Source organism: Maniola hyperantus, chromosome Z (genome assembly GCF_902806685.2).
Source record: "Maniola hyperantus chromosome Z, iAphHyp1.2, whole genome shotgun sequence".
NCBI classification, from domain to species: domain Eukaryota; kingdom Metazoa; phylum Arthropoda; class Insecta; order Lepidoptera; family Nymphalidae; genus Maniola; species Maniola hyperantus.
Genome location: NC_048564.1, coordinates 14,151,553 through 14,175,574, shown reverse-complemented (window position 1 = coordinate 14,175,574; position 24,022 = coordinate 14,151,553). Strand labels below are relative to the sequence as shown.

General features: G+C 38.1%; 1 protein-coding gene across 2 annotated transcripts in view; it reads right to left on the bottom strand.

Annotated features, from left to right (window-relative positions):
• The window catches only part of LOC117995883 (glutamate receptor 1-like), a 117,386-nt gene continuing 93,364 nt past the window's right edge, over positions 1-24,022 (bottom strand). Inside the window, exons 11-19 of one of the 2 annotated variants that reach the window (XM_069508634.1) lie at positions 20,808-20,975; positions 17,870-18,001; positions 15,636-15,724; positions 14,909-15,059; positions 12,989-13,152; positions 6,875-6,989; positions 6,260-6,520; positions 4,857-4,934; positions 1-3,619 (exon numbers count right to left, since the gene is read on the bottom strand). In XM_069508634.1, coding sequence (XP_069364735.1) covers positions 4,875-4,934; positions 6,260-6,520; positions 6,875-6,989; positions 12,989-13,152; positions 14,909-15,059; positions 15,636-15,724; positions 17,870-18,001; positions 20,808-20,975 — 1,140 coding nt within the window. In that variant the 3' untranslated portion in view covers positions 1-3,619; positions 4,857-4,874. The remainder of the gene's footprint in view (positions 3,620-4,856; positions 4,935-6,259; positions 6,521-6,874; positions 6,990-12,988; positions 13,153-14,908; positions 15,060-15,635; positions 15,725-17,869; positions 18,002-20,807; positions 20,976-24,022) is intronic. The other variant, XM_034983894.2, reaches the window with a different exon arrangement.

The following is a 24,022-nucleotide window of genomic DNA, read 5'->3' as shown; positions in this document are numbered from 1 at the left end:
TTTTTCTACAACATTTAATTCACGCAAATACCTAATCTAATAATAAAAATAGTATTATAATATTATATGTTTTTTTTTCAAATATTACCTAAAAATTGCGAATTTTGTGAACCACTACTGCATGCATACTGCATTTCTACACCAGCTGAAACCTTGCAGCAGCGATTCACACAGGTAAAAGCAATGGAGCTTGCTGGCCTTCATGCTCAGGACTTTGTTGGCCCTGACCGGGACCCATCCATAGCACATCTTTCGCACATGATAAGCAATCTATTATATCTAGAGTAACCGACATAGCTCAACGGGTTGCGAAGCTGAAGTGGCAGTGGGCAGGGCACATAGTTCGTACAACCGATAGATGTTGGGGTCCAAAGTGCTGGAATGGCGACCTCGTACCGGAAGACGCAGCGTTAGAAGACCCCCAATAGGTAGACCATAGACGGACTACATCAGACGAATCGCAGGGAACCGCTGGATGGCGGCGGCGTGTGGAAGTCCCTACAAGAGACCCATGTCCAGCAGTGGACGTCTATCGGTTGATGATGATGAAGCAATATATTCTGACGTCAGCAAACATTCATGATGCGCTACAGAAACAGGACAGCCTTACCAAAGACCTGAATGCACACAGGGCGCTGTATCAGTGGCGTGCAGGTCATAGAGGCATAAATGCACTGCTTACCCCAGTTGTAATAGCTCAATGCATATTTTTCATTATGACCTGCCAGTAAACAGGTTCCTACCTAACTAATGCCTACCCTGGCTTCTAACCTTGTGCACGCCACTGCGCTGTATATCCTCTGCTTGGAGTAAACCTACCGTGTCTTGTTGCATGACAGGCAGCTAAGCCATAGTTAAGATAGAGACTTCTTTAGGGGGCCATTCTGCTGACACGTGTTATATTCAAACTTTATGCAATAAAAAAGTGTGTTGCATAAAGGTTGAATATGACACAATGGTCCCCTAAAGAAGGTTTTATCTTAGATATGAATGCCAATGTGAGACTATAAATGTCCGTTGATTATGAATGAAAGCAAAATGGGCTGCACAGGTCAGGATTTATTAATTGACCAAAATACCCTTAACCATAATCATAGAGATATGAATACCACAAGTGCGTTGCAGCTTTTTAATAGTACCTATACTGGTTAAAGTTTACTGTAACTTTAACTACCATCATCAAACCATCATGTAACTGGATTTTACTTAGTTAAACATTATTAAATGAAATGCACGTCTTTATTTAGAAATAGTGTTTAGTAAAATTACGAAGAAGTATTAGTAAGTATTTAAAGTATTAACTAGTATTCAAGCTTGACTAGAATATTATAAAACGATACAATAAATGCTTAATACCTATTCCAAATGCAGCGGATAAACTTCCCGTAAAACATGACTCCTCACGCGCCATTTTAACTGTATGGGTCAACTGTCCAATAATTCCAAAATCGTACTTTGACAAGAAATTTGTCAAAAAAGTTAAAACAGCGCGCGAGGAGGTTAAATTTCTGGATCTGGATGACAATGCAATAATAATCCGCTTTGTTGTCTCTCTGTTTGTTAGTTTGTTTGTTCGCCTGTTTGATACAAATTCTGCAATCCATTTTAAACTGACTTCCCGATGAGTTAAATAAACTAAGTTTGAAAGTTTTTAGCGTTTTTAAACTAACTTTGCGTTGAGCTAGAGGCTAGTAAATTTTACAAATTTCAGTAGTGACGAAATAAAATTAAGAACTATTTAACGGATTCAAAAACTGGACTTATTCTATACATTTATCATATTATTAATATAAGGATTAAATTCAAGTAGATGTTTTCACACCTACGAGTACTAAACTACTTAACTATTTATTGGTTATATACTTTTTTACTGCATATTTATAATACTAAGTAAAATCAATAAATCATCTGAAGAAATTTGAGGAATTTAATTGTCTAAGCAAATGTACAGTAAGGCCAGAGATAATTTATTACAAAATTATCTCTGCCAAGGCAGTGTAAGTATAGGGAGTAATATTTGAGTATAAGTAGGTATATAAGTAGATATTATTGCATATATGTATTCTTTCATAATAATAAATAATATAATTGTTATGTTTAGTTGGCAGATAAAGCATTACAATACTTTGCCCATTTCGGTAATATGCTTAATTATCTAAATAAAACGAAATCGACGAAACGACGTCATAATATAAAACGAAAAGGTGACTGACTAACTGACTGACTTTGACTGATTTATCAACACACAGTTCAAACTATTAGATCGGGCTGAAATTTGGCATGCAGATAGCTATTATGAAGTGGGCATACGCTAAGACAGAATTTTTGAAAATTCAACCCCTAAGGGGGTAAAAAGGGGTTCAAAATTTGTGTGGTCCACGCGGACGAAGTCGCGGGCATATGCTAGTTATAATATTTATAACATAGTGTTTTATCTTTTAATACCTCAAAGCTTACCAATCTTTAAATTGGCAACATACTTTTGAATATCAGTATTAAATTACTAACAAAATTTATGGAATAAATCATCACAAATAACGCACAGTATATATCGCCAAACCAATAATATAACAGTTTGTTCCGGCGCTTCTTTTGCTTGTTCTCAGGTGGAAGAAGCGCCGGAACAACCAGCTCTTAGCTTTAAGTTGTGATGTGTGGCATAATTTGTATTAATAAACGTCTTTCTTTTCTTTCTTTTCTTTTCCAAACCGAAATCGGATCACCCCAACTCCACGTTGTTTTGTCTGTCTTAGCTCCTACTACTGTTTATAGCTGGACACTTTTTCTCCTTTTTCCCCATAAGAGATCGTGCTCCTTACCTCTACACTCCATAAATAAAAGGTTCCGACTCCAACTGTAACATTCACTGACAGTGTAAACTCTATAGCGAAATTGAAGAGGCATTAAAAAAAGATATAATATTGAATAAGTTTTTTTTCAAGTGCAAAATGATCAATAAAAGCTACGTTTCCGAAGCTGTTTTTCGTTAAATAGAAGTTTACAATATAGAGTTTGCACTATATTATAATACAGCCTAATCTGTTATACAACATTAGTTTAAGTCAACGCAAAAACAGGAATACGTGTCGAATATTTTCACATAAAGAATATGTATACAAAATTTCAAAAATATTTAATGAAAATTTACAAGCTTGTTGTGTTGAGTTTGTCTTCACAAAAACATGGTCACCCCAAGCAATCGGCTATGAGCGAACGAGACGGCTAGCATCGCTCGTGCGCGCTGCCGCTTGCAAGGCGCCAATCAGCTGGTGCACGCGTTCATTCAACTAGGTTTCTAAACTTGCAGGATTTTAAAGTATTTTTTGGTCAAAATACAACACGTTGTAAAAATTATTGCAATCGATTCTGAACAAACTTCTTTCAGGTTTTGCGTATACTAAAACTAACGTTGTATAATGTATTAGGTCACAGTCACTACCAGTGCAATAGTCAGGCTTGCGCTCGTCTAACGTTCTTAAAGCTGATACAGATCCACATTGTTAGTTTTGCATACAGAAGAGCGGCGAATGTTAACGCCACCCTTCTCCGAGGATCACACATGAGTGAAGCTGGCGTGGACCGCATCCTCATGGGAGATTTGAGTTCCGGCGGGGAAGTACTGAAAAATAAAACATTAAAAATTAACATGAAAAAATTTCCCAGTTTATTTATTTGTACACTCATTCATCACACGAAACAGGTAGGTAGCCCAATAGGGATGACGACTACTAGTCAAATCAACGACTTTTTATCAAACGTCAAAACGCTTGCTCAATAAGGGAGCTTGTATGTATTTCATACAAGCTCCCTTATTGAGCAAGCATGTGACGTAATTTGACGTACCTATCGATAATTTAAAACGGTTAGCCAACTTATAACTAACAGCGGACGTGGATTTTACGAATTTTCGGAAGGGTACTTCCTAAGAAATACCGTTCACAGTTTGAAACTCTTAAATAACCAGAAATAAATAATGCCTCAAATCGCTCGGAGACAAGGTTTTTGCTGTAGTGATCTTCGCACACTTGGATTTAGGTTTTTAAAAATCCTGTAGGAACTCTTTGATTTTCTGGAATTAAAACTAGCTTTTGTTACTCTCTAGATCTTTACCCATGCAAAAATCACTTTTTTTAAATTCATTATAGGCACACGGCCACACAACTGTGATGATGTGGCCTAAAAAGTGACGCAAAAATCCGATCATATCGATCCGTTGTTGCTCCGTTATGGCGTGAGTAATAAGGACAAACATACAAACAAACACACTTTATAATACTTAATTAATTCGACTTGTTGTAAGGAATCGACTTTGTAACAATTGCTGTGGGGACAAGGCAACTTTGAAATATTATTATTATTCTAGCTGAATTTTAGCTGAAATTGGTTTTATATCAATCGAATAAAACTGGTTTTTCTCCTAATGGTCGTGTAAAAAATGCGCATTGAGGCCACCAGCTGATTTACATTTATATGGAGCGCACTGAGAATCAACTCCTCTTAGGACAATATAGGACAATCTGTACAAAGGATGAATAAGGGATTAAAACATCCAAATGACATATCGGGTACCGTAAATCACAACAATATGATGACGTAAATCAAAAGAACAAACGGCAGGCGGGAGGGAACGTGTCTACATTGAGTTTGATTGGTTAGTATTTCAATGAGAGCCACACTACATTTGTGTGGAGCGCACTAAGAATCAACTCCTCCTAGGACAATACAGGACAATCTGTACAAATAACGAATAGGGGATTGAAAACATCCAAATGACATATCGGGTACCATAAAACACAACAATATTATAATGATGACGAAAATCAAAACAGCAAGGGCTAAGAACTTGAAAGACTTACGAAAATTGTAGGTAATAATTAAAACATTTTCCGGTGTCTATTGTTCATGGCGTCCCATCCGAGAAGGAAGTCGTTATACTGAAGAAGATCCAAGAAAACAAACATCTCAATTGGGTATTTGACTCTAATTTTTTTATTACTTTATTATAAACTAGGGTAAAAATAATGACGTACACTGAAAAATAAAAGTTACAAGCGTTTAAATATTTCTGATAAGACAGAGAAAGCGATATAGCATTTTGACGTCACACCTTAGTAATGCCATAGAAGCTTCGTGCGGTTTCATACAGATTTTCGTTTTGAGACAAAGGGATAGAAGACCCTCCCACTCCAAAATTAAAATGCCTGTAACTTTGTAAATCTTTGTTGGATATTAATATTTTTTTCAGCGTACGTCATTATTTTTATCCTAGTTTATAATAAAGTAATTATATTTATCAAATTCAAAAGTAGGAAAATACCCAATTATCATGTAATTTTTCATTATTATTTTTATTTATACAAGACGACTACTACTTGACGAGCTCCCTGGCGCAGTGGTAAGCGCTGTTGTCTTATTAGTAGGAGGTACAGTTCTTGCAACTCACGAAGGCGAGTGAACTTTACTTGTGGTTACGTCGTATACATGGGCATTATGTAAGTTTGCGTGCATGTCGGACCAATCAGTCGCGGGCAAGCACTCGCAAACGCACACATTTAGTGTTACTTTCTTATACCGATACGAGTTAAACACAAGCATGAGCGAGGCCTTTGTGAAGTACAAAAACTATATGGATTTTTGTAATTTCTAAATTTTTGGTCTGTTCTAGTGGGAGGCTTTGACCGTGGATAGTCACCACCCTACCGACAAAGCTGTGCCGCCAAGCGATTAAGCGTTCCGGTACGATGCCGTGTAGAAACCAAAGGGGTGTGGGTTTAGTAAAAAAAACTGCCATACTCCTTCCAGTTTAGCCCGCTTTCATCTTAGACTGCATCACCACTAGGTATGACAGGTTTTATTCATCACATGCCCATTTGGATTGGCGGTACAACTTAGCCGGTAGGTTTGTTACTAGCCACGCTGGAAGCCTCCTATCAGACGAGACCAGACCAGAGCAAATTCAGAAATTACTTTTGAAATTGCCGGGATGTTTCACTTACAATCACATTAATTAGAATAAGTTAGTGCGCAAAAGCCGAATTCCGTGAGCAATTTTTTTAGAGTAGTCCTTGATTTCATTCGGACAATACAGGCTTCGACAGCCCAAGTATAATCAGATTTCCCCTTGTTTTTGCAACGCTTCTGTCTGTTTTAGCGAACCAAAAACGGTGAGAAAATTTCTCAGAGAAAGTTGTTGCACTTATTGCGCTTGAACTCAATCTGAAAAAGTACTAGGAGAACATAGAATATAATAGTTACCAACCCCAGCAAAAGCAGCACCATTCCATCCAAGTCGATCCTGATCACGCTGAGGCGTGCGCTGGGGAGTCTTCCTATCATTCGACGCCATCCTGGCCTTGGCTCGTAGGGCTGCCCTTAGAGGAACATTAGCTCTGGCTGCTTCAGCACGTCCGTGTTGACAGAATTCAAGTAGTGCCACCCCTAATGCCAAACCCAAACCTCCCACTAGGACGTAGAAGATTCCTGCTACTTGACTCAGGGTCATTTCGGTGATCGTTGTTTCCTGTAACGTACGTAATATTATTATGTAGATACCTAAAGTTGTATGGAGTGTATTCGGGATACCAGTTGCTGTATCCCACTCTGTTTGTCATGGGCATGGTGGGATACAGCAAACTGGATACAAGTCCGGCAAATTGAGACATTGCGCTGGAACAATGTCTCATTAGAATCGAAATTACGTCATTTTGACGTCACCCGAAATAAAAATATACCATCAGTCTTCAGTCTACTGCTGACGTCACTAAAATGGTAGCCACGCACATTAGCTATTTTCGGGACATATACCTAAGAATTATTTGACTTTGGCAATATGCAATCGGACGGTGTGGAGAGAACAATATGAAAGATTCAATACCTCGTCTTTGACCAGATCACAGTCGGGTTTATTGGTTGTCAACAGCCATTTGCGCCATAGCTTCGGAATGACGCCATCCCTCTTCATGTTGACGATCGCAAGATTTATCCCTTCCCTGCGAATAGTAATATTGATTGTCAGCATTACCCCTATAAGACCTATTCTATTCTAGGTCAACGGGATTTAGTTTTCTTGACAGACTGACAGACAAACAGACAACAAAGTGGTCCTATAATAACGGTACAACATGTCCGACCTTAGCGCACATTTAATCAAGTTTTTATAAATGGAGAAGGCAACCCACTGTAAATTGTAATACAGTGTTTACTAGTGCAGGGGTTGCCCATTCATTCATGTGAATTAAGTACTGATTTCTTTTAAATGTTGTGCCCTGACTAGAGGTGACATGACCTAGCTAAATGTAATGTAAAGAATATTAAATTATTCTATTATTATAAGGGTTCCGTTTTTCCTTTTGAGGTATGGAACCCTAAAATATCATCAAATTGTATTTCGAGTGTGTTCACATCAAACAATTTCATTTACTATCTTTTTCTTTCTAAATCTATATAAGCTGACTAACACTTATCAATATAAAGCCCAATTTTACAAATCTAGAAATTAGAGATTTTGCATGAAAGTTATGCACAGCGAGGGTTAGGCCTTCGTTATATTTTATTAAAGCAAAAAGTTTATTTGCGTATTGTCCCCAACACAAGGAAAAATTAAAAGCCACCATGATCCAAACTATAGTCTCTGATCGTTCTTCCCTTTGTTGGATACGATATTTTATAACATAACGAAGGTCTGGCCCTCACGGGCTCTTTTTCTTTTAACAAAGATATAGACTATTTTTGTTCTTTCCTCGTACTGAAGTCATGTTTTGGCTTTTTATCATCCTGGAAGGGTTGATAATAATAATATGTCTATGGTAGGTAGGTATGATGACATTGTTCTGAACCAAATAATTTTCCTTTAAGTAGAGGAGCTCAAGAGGCTAAATAAGAATTTACTCGAGCGTCGTGGGAACCTATTGGTTTGTGAAGATTAGGTGCTAAAAAGAAAAAAAGGTTATATGATGTAACTTTCACTGGCAGGAAGAGCACGTACAGGTTTTCAAAAATGTAAAAAATATCTCAAATTGTCAGATCACTGAAATGCATACTTTTCTGTATAATTAACTTACCTTATCTTAATCTGACGCGCTCGAGTAAATCCCTAAATCCCCTCTTGGGCTCCCCTACCATTTTGTTCTAACAAATATCACACACGGGTGTAGCATTTTTCTTGCAAACCGTTCATAATGTCTGCAGTAAAATTCTAAAAGAAAAGTATGGAATAATGATCACCCATCCACAATCCACACCTCCGAGCAGTGCCGGATTAAGCTAGCGCGGGGCCTGTAGCTAAGTAAAAAAAAATTTGCTAAGATTGCTTTAAGTTATCAAGCTTATGTTGTTTAATAAAACAAAACAGTTACAAACAACCTTTTCTGAATTTAATTTTGGCTTTTTAAATAATAGGTACCTACTGTTCATATCTACTTCTCAATATAAATCGCATTCAATATTAGTAAAATACACGTGAGGTGAATTTAAGACGATTATGGCCCATCGTGTTGGTCAACTCATTTGTAACACGTTTTAATGTTCAGAAAGACCTAAATTTATTTGAAAAGAATATTTTCACGCTTCGATCTAAATAGATACTTTTTTACGGTCAGAAAGCGTTAGTAGGCGGGGCCCTCAAATCCGCGGGGCCCGTAGCATTTGCTACTCTTGCTACGTGGCTAAGCCAGCTCTGCCTCCGAGAGCTCGAGAGGACTCGTGAATTCCCAGCATCCAATAAAGACCCGCGGTTCGCGCGGGGTGTAATAAAATCGCAGCTGTACGTTATAAAATGTAAATTTTAACTTGTTGTTAAAAATCACGTTCACAAATCGTGCACCATAAAAGTGGAGGGTGGTGTAAATTCGGATTGCGGGAGCGACTCCCTCAGACTGAAAGAATACGATAGACCAAATCCTAGAACATTGTAACTAACTCCCCGGACACTCTATGCAAGTGGAATATTTATTAGTGTACTAGCTGATGCCCGCGACTTCGTCCGCGTGGATTTATATTTTTCAAAATCCCGCGGGAACTCTTTGATTTTCCGGGATAAAAAGTAGCCTATGTATTAATCCAGGGTATAATCTATCTCCATTCTAAATTTCAGCCAAATCCATCCTGTAGTTTTTGCGTGATTGAGTAACAAACATCCAAACATCCACACTTTCACATCACTACCCCTATTATAAATGCGAAAGTGTGTTTGTTTGTTGGTTTGTTGGTATATTCATTTTATTTCATTTCATTACCGTTCCGCATTCCGCGTGCCTCCCTTTTATTTATTTTTATTTTTATTTCTGAGCATCTATGTGTTTTCTTTAGTCTATGCCTCTTTCACGCTGACGGGCCTCATGTGGATTTACGAGTATTCAGTATATTCGACAGGGAATTACTACATACGGACGAGATATAAACTGAATATGGATATCTTCTGCATAGTACTATAGTGCACCGTTTCCCAAATAAATAAATAAAATCGAGCAAACGAGGCGGGTCACCTGATGTTTAGTGATTACCGCCGCCCATGAACATTCGCAGTAGCAACTTAGAAGGGGTATGGTGGTTTCATTAAACCCATACCTACCTACCCCTTATCGGTTTCAATCAGTCCCGCAAATTGCTATTGCGCTGGAACCATGTCTCATTAACATCGAAATGACGTCATTTTGACGCCATTTAACGTATATTTAAGTAAAAATATACCATCAGCTCGAAACATCAGTCTAGTGCTGACGTCACTAAAATGGCGGCGACGCATTAGCAATTTGCGGGATTTATACAAGTAACGCTAAATCGCTTGGTGGCACGGCTTTGCTGGTAGGGTGGCCACTAGCCATGGCCGCATAGCCTCCCACCAGACGAATTGCTTTAGATGTACAAGTCTCAATTTCAGGGTCGCGCGCATCTTTTTGAGACACGCTGCCACATATTATACAGTACATCGGCCTTAAGAATGACATTTCATCTTTGAAGAGCGTTGTCTTTGTCATACCCATATATGACACTTTTTCGGTCTCTAGAAATCTGCAGTCTCCTTCTAAAGATCGATGTTCATCACTTTTGGCCGCGTTCTGTACCTACCTATCTACATATCAATGGAATAAAATGTGATAATATTTTTCATCGTAGCTCGCATCCGTAGTGACTCTAGACACCTATAGATACGGACGGAATCGGGGATGAGACGGGGGGATGCCCCGTGTCATACTATAAATAAACTTTTCGTGGTCCCACATCATCGCACTGTTGCTAGATCTATGTCACCTATACCCCGTTCATTAGCATCGTTCAACGCGCTTTTGGACAATAATGCTCAATGGGACCCATTTAATGATGGGTCTATAATACTGGTTCGGGAGTTACTGAAGTACGCTGAGAGCATTACATGAATATGTCATTCAGTGTTCTCAGCGTACATATTCAAAATCCTTTGATCTTTTATCGTTTTGTGTTTTGTGTCTTTTTCTTGTACCTTTATTTGTATTTAAATTTATTATTAATCATCAAGTTAGTGTAAGTGACACTGCCGTTCTAATAAGATATAAAAAAAAAAAAAAAAAAAAAATACCCCGATTGCCATCTCGATTCTCGACCTGTCGCATACTACATATATTACATATAATAAAAATAAAAATGCAAATAAAAACTATTTCTATTTCTATTTCTATAACGTATCATACCCATTTTCCGCTGTACGTATTAACGCTCTTTTATTTTCACTGTGCCTTAGAAATGGACTTTTACCGACCATTGAGTTTTTCCAATTTGATCCTTATACGATTTGTAGGTACACTCCTCCCGCTAATATATTTTGCGAGGCTATTCCGGTGAACGGCGAGCCATAATTTAGTTTTCTGCTCGAAGACACGTTATAAACGGCTAAGCGATAGCAAAAATTGACGGCAGTTCATCTTGTTGACTTTCCTACAGATGAAGTCTTTCTTTTGGTGACGTTTCATTGATTTTCACTTATAATACCACAAGAGCACAAGAGCTTCAAAATTATCGGGTATTTCCCGATAGGTTCGTTGCAAACAAATGAAGGAGTCAAGTTTTTCAGGTTAAAAAATCACGAGCGCGAAGCGCGAGTGATTTTTCCTGAAAAACTTGACGACTTTATTTGTTTGCAGGGAACCTTGAGGGAAATGCCAGATAATTTTGAAGCTCGTGTGGTATTCGGGGGATTATTTTTCCGTCCCAAATGTCGGCCAAAATCTCCAATTTTCACAATTGAATTCAACCTGTCAGTTTGACGTGTGGTTAATTTGACTGGATCATGTTTTGTTTTTTATATATAGCAACTACCAGAGAAAATTTTCAAAAAATTATCAGTATAATACCATGTAGGTTGTACCACGTGACGTCGAATGGTGCAATTCTATTGGTCGACATTTGGGTCGGAAAAATAATCAGTATAATTCTTTTAGTAAAAGGTGCCCTCAGTCCATTTGCTGTTATTTTTGCTATAGTCCCTATGACTGATAAGATAACCTACTGTTTAAATATGGGTTGACTGATGTTTTCAAATAGGTATATTAGAACGAACTTCCTTATTCCCGCGACTTCATCCGAATGGACTACACAAATTTCAAACCCCTATTTTACCCCCTTAGGGGTTGTATTTTCAAAAATCCTTCCTTAGCGGATGCCACTGTCATAATAGCTATCTGCATCCTAAATTTCAGCCCGATCCGTCCAGTAGCTGTGCGTTGATAGATCAGTCAGTCAGTCAGTCACCTTTTCCTTTTATATATTTAGATATCTGAATGATACGCTGCTATATTTTTTAACGATTTCATTGCGTTTTATTTACATTATAATATTATTGTGCCGTTAAACCACGAAATAATCCTTAAATCATCAGGTGGATGAAGTTAAGGGAATCATCTAGTTAATGTGTGTATTACAAGCAGTATATAATTTATAAAAGAAAATGGCTATTCTCAAATTATAATTTCGTGATAAACAACGGTAGGCATTACGCTTTCTCATCGTTCCTCGGCCCGGCCGAGGATATTACTTGCTAAATAAGTTTTTTGCGAAACAAAATGTTATTCCAAACTTATTTTACTTTGTTATCTACCTACGCGGATTTTTTTACGCCGGATGTTTATGCTTGTAGATTAGGACAAGCTTTGTGAACATTAAGAAAATTTTCAACCATGTTTTTAGGGTTCCGTACCTCAAAGGGAAAAGAAACCCAGGATCACTTCGTTGTTTGTCAGTCTGCATCATGACTAACTATCACGGCGAAACTACTGATTGAATTAAAATTAAACTTTTTTAGTTCATACTAGGTAGGTAGGACATAGGAATTAGGATACTTTTTATCCCAAAGTTCAACACGGTACCCATGGGAAAGAGGATGAAATTCAAAATGTGTACCTACAGTACGCTGCCAAAAGTGATGGACATCGATCTTTAGAAGGAGATAGCAGATTTTTAGAGCACTGTCTCGGTCGTTGAGTCTGACAAAACGTCATATGGGTATGAGTGACAGAGAAAACGCTCTACAAAGATGAAATGTCATTCTAAAGGCCGTTGTTCATCAATTTCGGCCGCGTACTGTACTTAGTTGTAATTCATTAACGCGCAGTCCGATTTAATTTTTCTTTCTTTGTTAGAAAGGATATCTAAGATATATTTCTATTATGGATTGTATATATATTGATATTTATAATAGTTATGTATATGTATGATAGTTATGTATGTATTACTGAAATAGTTAGTTAATTATATTATATAATATTATACTACTTCATTTTTCTGTATTGCGTGTAAGTACTATCCAACACACCTAGTTTCTCCTTTCACCAAAGGTTGCCTGGTAGAGATTGCTGTGAGCAATAAGGCCGCCTTTGCATACAATTATTTTTTAGTTTTAGTTTCTGTAATAGTTATGTAATATTTTTTGTGTGCAATAAAGTATTTCTAGTTATCTATCTATCTAAGAACTGTTCCGAATAGTATAACTATTAAGGTATAAAATAAATAATCAGCTTACCGTAAAGGCGATCCCTTAGTGGTTGCAATGCCGAAGTGGACTTGCTTGTATCTGCAGGCATGTGCCAGGGTGCAGTCGTCGCTCCGGTCCACTAAGTGGTTGGATAACGCCCCCTCTTTCACCTCCGCATCAATCACCAAACTGCTGCGAGTTTCCACGTGGTTCTGGAAATTCGGGTTTATTAAAAATCCCAGTGGAAACCGTGATACTTAGTGGTTAAGACGACTACCCCCTATTCGTGACGTCGGGTGTTCGATCCCTGACTCGCACCTCTAACTTTTCGGAGTTACTCGTATTGTGCATTCAAAAAATAAACATCTCTTTTTTCTTTTTTTTAGAGTTATAATTATACTTTATTTCTTTTCATAAGTGCAAAAAAATATTTTTTTAAATCTAAATTTTATTAAAAAAAAAAAAACACTTGCTTCAGCTGTGAAAAAGAAAACATCGTACATAATGTAATAATACGCGATTCATAATGTTATTCTGTAGTTTCTATTAACTTGTAGTTAGTCAGTTACACAAACCTAAAGCAGAATTGAATGTATTAAAATAAGACGGAAGGGCACCACCAGGAGTGGAGCCTGCGGCTTAATTTGACTCAACACGGGAAATCTCACCAGGCCCGGACACCGGAAGGAATGACAGATTAACAGCTCTTTTGAATTTAAAAATGATTAACAATCAGTTTCACGAACAATGCCATCGAATAACATGTAACTAATGGAATTTGTAATTTTCTCTATTACTGGTAAAAAACCAATAACAGAAACTGAAAACAAAGTACAAAAAGGCACAAGTATATAATTGTATAGCAAGTTTTATTGTTTTTATTCAACCATGTTGGCTTTAAAGTTAATTGGAAACGTCGGAGGATAAAACAATTTATCATTAATAGAGCAAGAACCCGCGAGCTATGTTAGAGCGGCCGTACATGGGCAGCTTAAACTTTCAGGCCGCGGCACCAATGACAGCGGTGGGCAGGGCGGGAGCGGCAGCGAGAGTTGCCGCGGCATTGGCAGCGGGTAAAAGTACAATACGCTTTCGTTGTCTACCTCGCTGTCACCTAATACTGGCTTCCCACGGTGCGTGTTTCTACGGATTAACACGCACGGCCGACGACCACAAGGCTCAGATGATACTCTTCTCAGGATGCGTCGCTCGGTGCGGGCTGGTCCGCGTTCATATCACGCACCGTGGGAAGCCGGTATCAGGCATCCTTAAGGTGGCATTACGTCACAAAATCAAGACTTAAAGACAACCCTTCTCATTCTGAGAGCAGACCCGTGCTCAGTGATGGCTTGATCATGATGTTGCTTCCACGCAATAAACTACAATTTTTGCAATTCACTTGTACATCATTGCCGCTGCAGACAGACAGACACACTTTCGCATTCACAATATTAGTATGGATTTCAAGGAAGACCCGCGGATGTGTCCTGATCGAGAGCGGGTGCGGAGCGGCATGGAGAGCATTGCATCGCGCCCGCTGCCCGCCCCGCAAGACGCACCCGCTCCCAGTTGAGCCACTAACTTGGTCTTCACAGCACGTAAACGAATTAAAACGTAAATTAAATTAAATTAAACATGAATTAAATTAAACGTAAATTAAACATGAATTAAATTAAAAGTAAATTAAATGGTGGGGTATCATAATATGAAAGGTCTTCCTGTGCATTCTAAAATAGATTTTAATTTATTTTTATGCATCATAGTTTTTGAATTATCGTGCAAAATGTCGAAAAATACGACTGTAGTACGGAACCCTCGTTGCGCGGCCGTTTTTTTGGGCCAACCCGGGATTTGAACCTCAAGAATCGCCGAACAAACAGGAAACAATACAATGGTTGACAATCGCCAAAGCAGCTCGCTTCGCTGTTATACATATTTGTTTTTACCTGTATGGTATCATGACCTTACTTCGGTTTTAATTCTTGACTCGTAGTGCAGCAGTGCGGGGTCCGTGATGCGTTCCACTATGAGATAGGCTGCGAGGTTCGCGGTGTACGAACACACCAGGATCAATGCGAAGAACCACCAAACTGTGCCGACGATTCTTCCGGATAAAGACCTGGATAAAAAAAAACAATAAAATTACGATTATAATAAATAAGCAGATATTTAAAAATTTCGCGAGAACTCTTTTTGCGGGATAAAAAGTTGCTTACGTCACTCTCCAGGTCTTAATTATACCCATGCAATAAATCACCTCAATCAAATTTCTGTAGGTTTGACAATTTGAACTTTATCTAGTTTTATAGGTAGTACCTAATGTTTAGTGGAGGTAGTTTAGTTTAGTTTAATATTCTTTATTGTACACCAAGGAAAAGACACAAAAAAGAAACATGTAAAAGAAGAACATACAATTAGCGGCCTTATCGCCGTGAAGCGATCTCTACCAGGCAACTAGGTTGAAGAGGATTGAAAGGCTAGTGAAACTGGGTTTAAGGTGGAGGTAGATCTGATCTCTCACTTTTTAATTTTTTTATTTATAGACTAGGGTTAGGGATGGTGAAGCCAAAGATGCAGCGCGCTTTCTCAGAAGATGCCTATTAACTCTTAACTTGAAGGTACAAAATTGGAGGGGAAACTGTTGCTGGAAGGGCATTCCAAATCCTATCGGTTCTAATAATCATGTATACGGTACCTCGGCACAACATCACTGCCCTGTTGCATAAATGATCCAAGCGAGAACCAGAATGAATTCCAGATGCTGAACTCGTTGTGCAAGATTATCTGAAAACAAAACACGCTTAAGTTTTTGGCTACATTTCTCTTAAATCCAACCGCGACGTTCTATTTCAACCCTTCTATTATTCCGTGTTGTCGCATATTTTTACCCGACTGCGGCGAAGCCCAAATTAAGAGTTGTTATGTGTTTGACCTGTATGTATGACAGGTTATATATAATATCTCTCAACGGCTATACTCACGTGTTTAGTCGACGTTAGCCCGACTAGTTTCGAACCCATCCGGGGGATCCTTGTCAAGGGAGTCAGTTCGCGGATGCGTCGCGGTTAAGACTGAAACTAGTCGGGCTAAAGTCGACTAAACACGTGAGTATAGTGAGATGTTATGTATAATACAAAAATGAATCACTAAATGTGTTGCTCATCGCAAATCTCGAGAACAGCTGAACCGATTTTGGTAATTCTTTTTATAATATTCCTTGAAGTACGAGGATGGTTCTTACGGAGAGAAAAATTTTAAAAATTGCCTGAAAATAATCGACTGTTAGGCGATACGAAGATCGCCGGGGCAGCTAGTATAATGGAAATCACTCACGATAGTTTAAACGCTAAAATTTTTACAAAAAAAATAAAAACCGACTTCGATACACAAACACTAAAAATTGAAAAATAATTTAATTTATTACCGAATATCTTATGTATACAAGAGTTAATATAGTTCCATAATAATACTTTTTGGTGCCGGTGCCAATTAGCTTTAGCTGCGCGAATCGTCTAGACTTCATATTTTTATGAGACTCCACAATGGCACCTCATTGGCACCGACCCCAAAAAATATTATTATGGAACTATATTAACTCTTGTATACATAAGATATTCGGTAATAAATTAAATTATTTTTCAATTTTTAGTGTTTGTGTATCGAAGTCGGTTTTTATTTTTTTTGTAAAATTTTTTTATTTCACAATTTTTAGTGGCCCCATGGAATTATGCTATGACTGGTTAAAAATCTACTGTTTACTAAGCTTATACACTGATCGCGAGCAATTTACTCTTATCCGTTGAGGAGTTCCAGTATCTATCTTCGAAGATGTTCATCAGATCTTCACCAAATTTAAATGGGACCAACTTTGAAGTATACCCTTTCAAACAAAAAAAAATTTTTCAAAATCGGTCCAGGCGTCTTCGAGTAATCGGGGAACATACATACTGATTGATAAAGAAATCTTCAAGAATGGACTCGTTTTTAAAGATCACTGTATCTGTATCATTATACATCTGAGACGCTTCTCCGATACCACATCTTAATCTATCCTTTTCTGCTCTCTTTCGCAGGATCCTAAGTTTCCAAGGCGTAAAGAAATATGGTGAATACTAGCGCCCCAACTAACCAAACTTTAGTAGTGTTTGTTATTACGATTCCTCTCATGGAATATAGCTTGTCAATAGCAGATCTTTTCGTAGATAAACTTCAGCATGCTGGATTCATGACCTAAAGTGGGAGGATGAAGAAGGTGGAGAATCGCGTTTGGTGTCGCGCTGCCTATAAGGACTATGCCCAGCAGTAGACAAGCTAATGGATTAGATTAGATCTGGATATTTGACTACATCAAAATAAATTATTTCTCAGTGATTATTAAATAGTCTTCCAAAATACGTAAAATCCACGTCCTTTGTTGGTTTTAAGTGTAATAACCATTTTAAATTATCGATTAAACTAAAAAAAGCACGTCAAATGATTGTGACGTCATACACCGGTATTTCATAGAATCTCGCATACCTACTAAGCGCGCGTTAAGACGTTTGATAAAAAGTTACCTACTGATTTGACTAGTTGTCAAATACCGCATTGTTATAGGTTTTAGCTACAGCTTATCCTACAAGGCAAGATAAAAGGCCGTAGACGCACATCCTGGCTTAAGAATCTTCACCAGTGGTTCAACATAAGTAAAAGGTCACTGTTAGCCAACCTCCGATAGGAGATGGCAATAGAGAGGTATAAGTCCCGCAAATTGCTTTTGCGCTGGAACCATGTCTCATTAACATCGAAATGACGTCATTTTGACGTCAACCGAAATAAAAATATACCATCAGCTCGAAACGTCAGTCTAGTGCTGACGTCAGTAAAATGGCGGCCACGGGCATTAGCAATTTGCGGGACTTATAAGTGCCAATACAAAAACATACGTACCTCATTAGTATTGCTTATTGGATTTTCCAAATGGCTATCCGTTATGGATACTGATCGCCACTCGTGCGGAGAGAATCTGGACACCAGGAACAGGACGATGCTCACGGCGAAGAAACTGAATATCACGCACAACTGAAACGAAGGAAAACGGTTAGGTTCGTCTAAAAATAATATCTCTCAACGGCTCACGTATTTAGTCGACGTTAGCCCGACTAGTTTCGAACCCATCTGGCGTCCTACCTACCTGCCAAATTTCATGATTCTAGGTCAACGGGAAGTACCCTGTAGGTTTCTTAACAGACCGACAAACAGACAGGCTGACAGACAACAAAGTGATCCTATAAGGGTTCCGTTCTAAGGTACGGAACGCTAAAAAAAGGTGTACGAGTAGGTAATATACTTTTACCGCAGCATGAGTATGAAATAACTTTAGCCAAGTTTCGTAAAGTTCATCATCACTGTATTACACTGATGCCCATAAAAATGTTTAGGTGGAACGATGTTTTAAAATGAAGCAACAGCAAGCGAAATAACAGCTCCATTTACATAACGACTGCCTTGTGAGGCGACCAGCTATATGGTGTAATGCGAGACATGAAAATCACACTAATAATTATTATAAAGGCGAAAATTTGTATGTGTGTGTATGTGTGTATGTTTGTTACTCTTCCACGCAAAAACTACTAGACGGATTTGGCTGAAATCCGGAAACCCTGGATTACACATAGGATGTTTTTTTATCCCGGAAAGGCGGAAAATCAAAGAGTACCCACAGGATTTGGAAAAAATCTAAGTATATCCACGCGAATGAAGGCCTGGGCATCAGCTAGTTTTACTATATAATTTATTTATAGAATGGAAAGGAATGGAATGGAATGGAATGGAATGGAATGGAACAGTTTTTGATCCTCCGATCAGAAGGCGGATGTCCTAACACTCTTAACCACTAAGCTATCACTGCTATACCACATCGATACCATCTACCTGTAACCAAATACATATACCAGTTTTACAAGACAATATAATTTCTTCTTCTGGTGACCGATAAGGCGCCTATCGGTCACCAGAAGACGAAATTGAACAGTCTGATAAAACTGGTATATTTGGTTACCCCACTGTCTTGCCCGGGGCGTATCCGAACATTTCCCCGATAAAATGTTCATACATGTTTATGACAGTTCTTGGGCAAGAGCTGCGTTGTTTAGTTGTTCCCTGATTTATTGCGATTTGAAACTGCACCGCTCTTGTATTAGCTGTTACTTTGAGACCGATTTATTGGAGCTTAGAATAAATAATAATAATAATAATAGTTTTTTATTGTCAGGCATAAAACCCATAAACACATTTAAAAATTACAATAAAATAAAATACAATTTACATTACAAAGCATACAAATAAAAATAAAAAATACATAAAGATACCTTACAACTAACTGAAATGGTTAAAAAACTCATTTCAGATGTCACAGGTCACAGGTATTACTTTCTGTTCTTATCCTGGTGTACAGATAGCCAATAACTAAAAATAGGGCTGGGCATCCCTTCACAAACGACCTTGAGTATTGCATTGTTAGAGCTCCGAAGTCTTTCCCAAAAGGATGCCACGCGAGCTCTAACAATACAATAGAAGTCAGGCACCCCCGCTTCGGCAAACATAGTAGAAGCACTGCAATACCTCGGCAATCCCATGAGTATTCGGAATGCGTCGTTATATTGTACTCGTATTGCAGTGAACGACACCTATAAAGATACCTTTTTATTTTTTATCCGAATAAGTATACATGATTAAAATAATAGTTAATTTTAATATATAAGTACTTCTAATTGCCATAATACCTAGTAACATTAGTAACTGAACTGTAATTCTTGTGACAAATTGTATAAAACCATATGATTGAATTGGAATAAAGGCTATTAAAGTATACAAGCTATTGAATGCGATCTCTCTTTGTGACACATGACGCTCGCTTTGATCTACGATAGAAGCGAGCTAACTTGAAAGAAGTTTATTTTATTTTATTCAGATACAAGTTAGCCCTTGACTGCAATCTTACCTGGTGGTAAGTGATGATGCAGTCTAAGATGATAGCGGGCTAACCTGGAAGAGGTATTGCAGTTTTTATTAAACCCATACCCCTTTGGTTTCTACACGGCATCGTACCGGAACGCTAAATCGCTTGGCGGCACGGCTTTGCCGGTAGGGTGGTAACTAGCCACCGCCGAAGCCTCCCACCAGACTAGACCAGAAATTTATAAATTTTAAAATTCCAAACACCTGCCAGGAATCGAACCCGGGACCTCCCACTATTAAGACCACAGCGCTCACCACTGCGCCAGGGAGGTCGTCAAGTATAGCGGCAAGCAAACCACTATTGACTAATCTTTACTCCGCAATATCGTTTTCGTGGTTTAGATTTTTTCCACAACCCTATTTGTTTTCCCAGAATGTTGAATATTTAAAGAAACAAACAGACATACACTACAATATAAAAATAACCAGCCAAGTGCGATTCAGGCTCGCACACTGAGGGTTCCGCACTACAGTCGTATTTTTTCGACATTTTGCACGATAATTCAAAAACTATGATGCATAAAAATAAATAAAAATATGTTTTAGAATGCACAGGTAAAGCCCTTTTATATGATACCCCACTTGATATCGTTATCTTACTTCGAAAAATTGAAAATACTAATTATTAGTTCATGACCACAATTAAGTTTTTTTGTGTGATATAACCACAATTTCACGGTTTTCAGATTTTTCCCCGTATTTCTGCTATAAGACCTACCTACCTACCAAATATCATGATTCTAGGTCAACGGGAAGTACCCTGTAGGTTTCTTGACAGACCGACAGACAGACAGACAACAAAGTGATCCTATAAGGGTTCTGTTTTTCCTTTTGAGGTACGGAACCCTAATAAATGATTAACTCATACCCATATCTCCTTCGAAAGTGGTCGTAGAAAACTGAAAGTGCCGGCTAGTTGCTTCGGCGTCTTGGTACGTTTGATGGGCGTTTCGATTGACAAGAAAGGCTCGCTGAAATCGATGACTTTCTCCCTTTCTGTAGTTATGGATAGCGGTGCTATAGCCATGTCTGCTTCCTGGAACAAAAAAAATATAAACTGAAGATATCACTAAAGAGGATCGTCTAATCTTCTATATATAAAAATGAATCGCTAAATGTGTTGGTGATCGCAAATCTCGAGAAGAGCTGAACCGATTTCGCTAATTCTTTTTTTATAATATTCCTCAAAGTACGAGGATGGTTCTTACAGAGAGAAAAATTTAAAAAAATTTAAGTATTAAAAAAAATAAAAAAATAAAGAATCGACTGTTAGGCGGTACGAAGTTCGCCGGGGCAGCTAGTTGTATATAATTATATTTTAATATAGAAAGCGATAACGTTTTTCTCCCCGTAAATGTAATCCGATTTTCATTACTTTTGGAAATGTTGTAGATATAATGAAGAACTATGCTCATACGGTTTAATGTTAAATATTGCTTAGGTTAAAAGTTACTACCGTCTAAATATCCACATTTTTAGGGTTCCGTACCTCAAAAGGAAAAACGGAACCCTTATAGGATCACTTTGTTGTCTGTCTGTCTGTCTGTCAAGAAACCTACAGGGTACTTCCCGTTGACCTATAATCATGAAATTTGGCAGGTAGGTAGATCTTATACCTGACATTTGGGGAAACATCTGAAAACCGTGAATTTAGGGTTAGATCACACAAAAAAAAAATTGTGGTCATGAACTAATAATTAGTATTTTCAACTTTCGAAGTGAGTGACTATATCAAGTGGGGTATCATATGAAAGGCATTCACCTATACATTCTAAAAAAGATTTTTATTTATTTTTATGTATCATAGTTTTTAAATTATCGTGCAAAATGTCGAAAAAATACGACTGTAGTACGGAACCCTCATGCGCGAGCCTGACTTGCACTTGGCCGGTTTTTTACCTAAAAACTTACTTGAATATTTTGTTTAATTTAACAAAACTAAAATAGTACTAAGTATACTAGATTAAGATAGTAACTAAATCGAATGAGACCAAAATTGTGTAATTTTGTAAACGTTTGGGAAGGTAAAAACGTCACCAAAAAAAAAAATCACCCGAAACTACATTTCAAGAATAAAATGTAGGCAAATGTCTACTGGACTTGCAACTCTCTCTATCTTTCACTTCACCGCAGCGACGTGAAACAGATAGCATTTTTTAAAAATAGCTCTTCGCCTCGCGTTTTGTAACTAGACGATAGTCTCGAATTATAGGATCGTTAAATACAATTTTTTTAATTCGATGACAAGTTTGTCCGTGACCGCGATTTTGCCACGCAATCTAAGATTCATCCTCATCATCCCATCTCTGAGGACAGGTCTCCTCTCAGAATAATAAAGGTTTAAGCCATAGTCTAACATTCGGCCAAGTGCATATTGGCAGACTTCACGCACATTTGAGAACATTATGCAGAACTCTCAGGTATACAAGTTTCCTTACGACTTATTCCTATTTTATTACATAAGGACGATAACTCTAAGTATCAAAAAGTTAATGGAATTTAGAATCAAACTGCAGGCACCTCAAATAAGAGCTCGAGAGCTATCACCGCTTCTAATTTCAAACTCTTAACTCTTCGAGATAATAATGTGAGATAGCAGAGATAGTTTGCGCCTACGTCAAAGGTTCTATTAAATGGAGCAAAGTTGTAGCCAGCCCGGATATTAAATCCTTGTTTCTAGTTAAGGCGATCTCCAGAGAAAATCTTTGCGCTTAGCTCGTTTTTCCTGGCTATGTTCTTATTATTAGATAAAAATAGACGACTCCTAAAAAACCGGCCTAGTGCGAGTCAAACTCGCGCACCGAGGATTCCGTACTACAGTCGCATTTTTCGACAATTTGCATGATAAATCAAAAACTATTATGCATGAAAATAAATAAAAACCTGTTTTAGAATGTGCAGGTAAAGCCCTTTTATATGATACCCCACTCGGTACAGTTATCTCACTTTGATGTAACCACAAATTCACAGTTTTCAGTTTTTTTCCTAATGTCTGCTATAAGACCTACCTACCTGCCTAATTTCATGATTCTAGGTCAACAGGAAGTACCCTGTAGGTTTCTTGACAGACCAACAGATAGGTAGACAGACAGACAAAAAAGTGATCACGAGAAAAAAGAGGTACGGAACCCTAAAAATAAAAAAAATAAAAAAAAAATTGAAAGGGGTTGTTCCGTATTCATCCTCTCATCCTATAAGGTATAATGTTCTTTACTTGTCCCAAACTGATACTTATTCCTATCTCAACCGACAAAACTGAAACGATTGTGGTTTGTGGTGAACAAAGAAAAATCACATCCAAGATCCATTGAAAGTTTAATCCAAGAAATGTTGGATCAAAATTGTAACAAGAAAAGTACGCTCGGTAAGAATAAATCTTTATTCCATTAACTCTTCTAGCTAAACTCAAGTTTGTGTAAGTCAACTGCAGATCTAAGGGCGGTTTCAGACTAGCGTTTTACACGCGCGTATGGAAGCGCATGTAGGCGCGTATATGCGCGCCTTTTGGCACACGCTCAACTCGTACGAGCGTTGACACGATTCTAAGCTCGTATATAAGCGCGAGCGTTTCTTCGTCAGAATCCATGTTGATACTGACAACACAACCGGTTCGAGCGAACACGCCGAAATATGCCCATATACGCGAGTCCGGTTTTTCGAAGCGCGTAATGTAGCGCGCGTGTAAGCGCGTATGCTGAAACGACCGTATACGCGCAAAAAAAAACGCTAGTCTGAAACCGCCCAAAGATCCAATTGGGGATGAGTTTAGTCAAAACTAAATATAAGTATACTGAGCTCGGGTCACCTCTCAGAATAAAAAGAGTTAAGGCTATAATCTGCCACACTGGTCCAGTGTAGGTTGGCACTACTTCATCCATACTAATATTATAAATGCGAGAGTGTGTCTGTCTGCCTGCTAGCTTTTCATGGCCCAAAATTTCAACCGATTTTAATGAAATTGGGTACAGAGTTTTCTTACATCCCGGGGAAGAACATAGGCTACTTTAATCCCGGAAAATTAAACAGTTCCCACGGGATTTAAAAAAACCTATATCCACGCGGATAAAGCCTTTGCCACTCTCC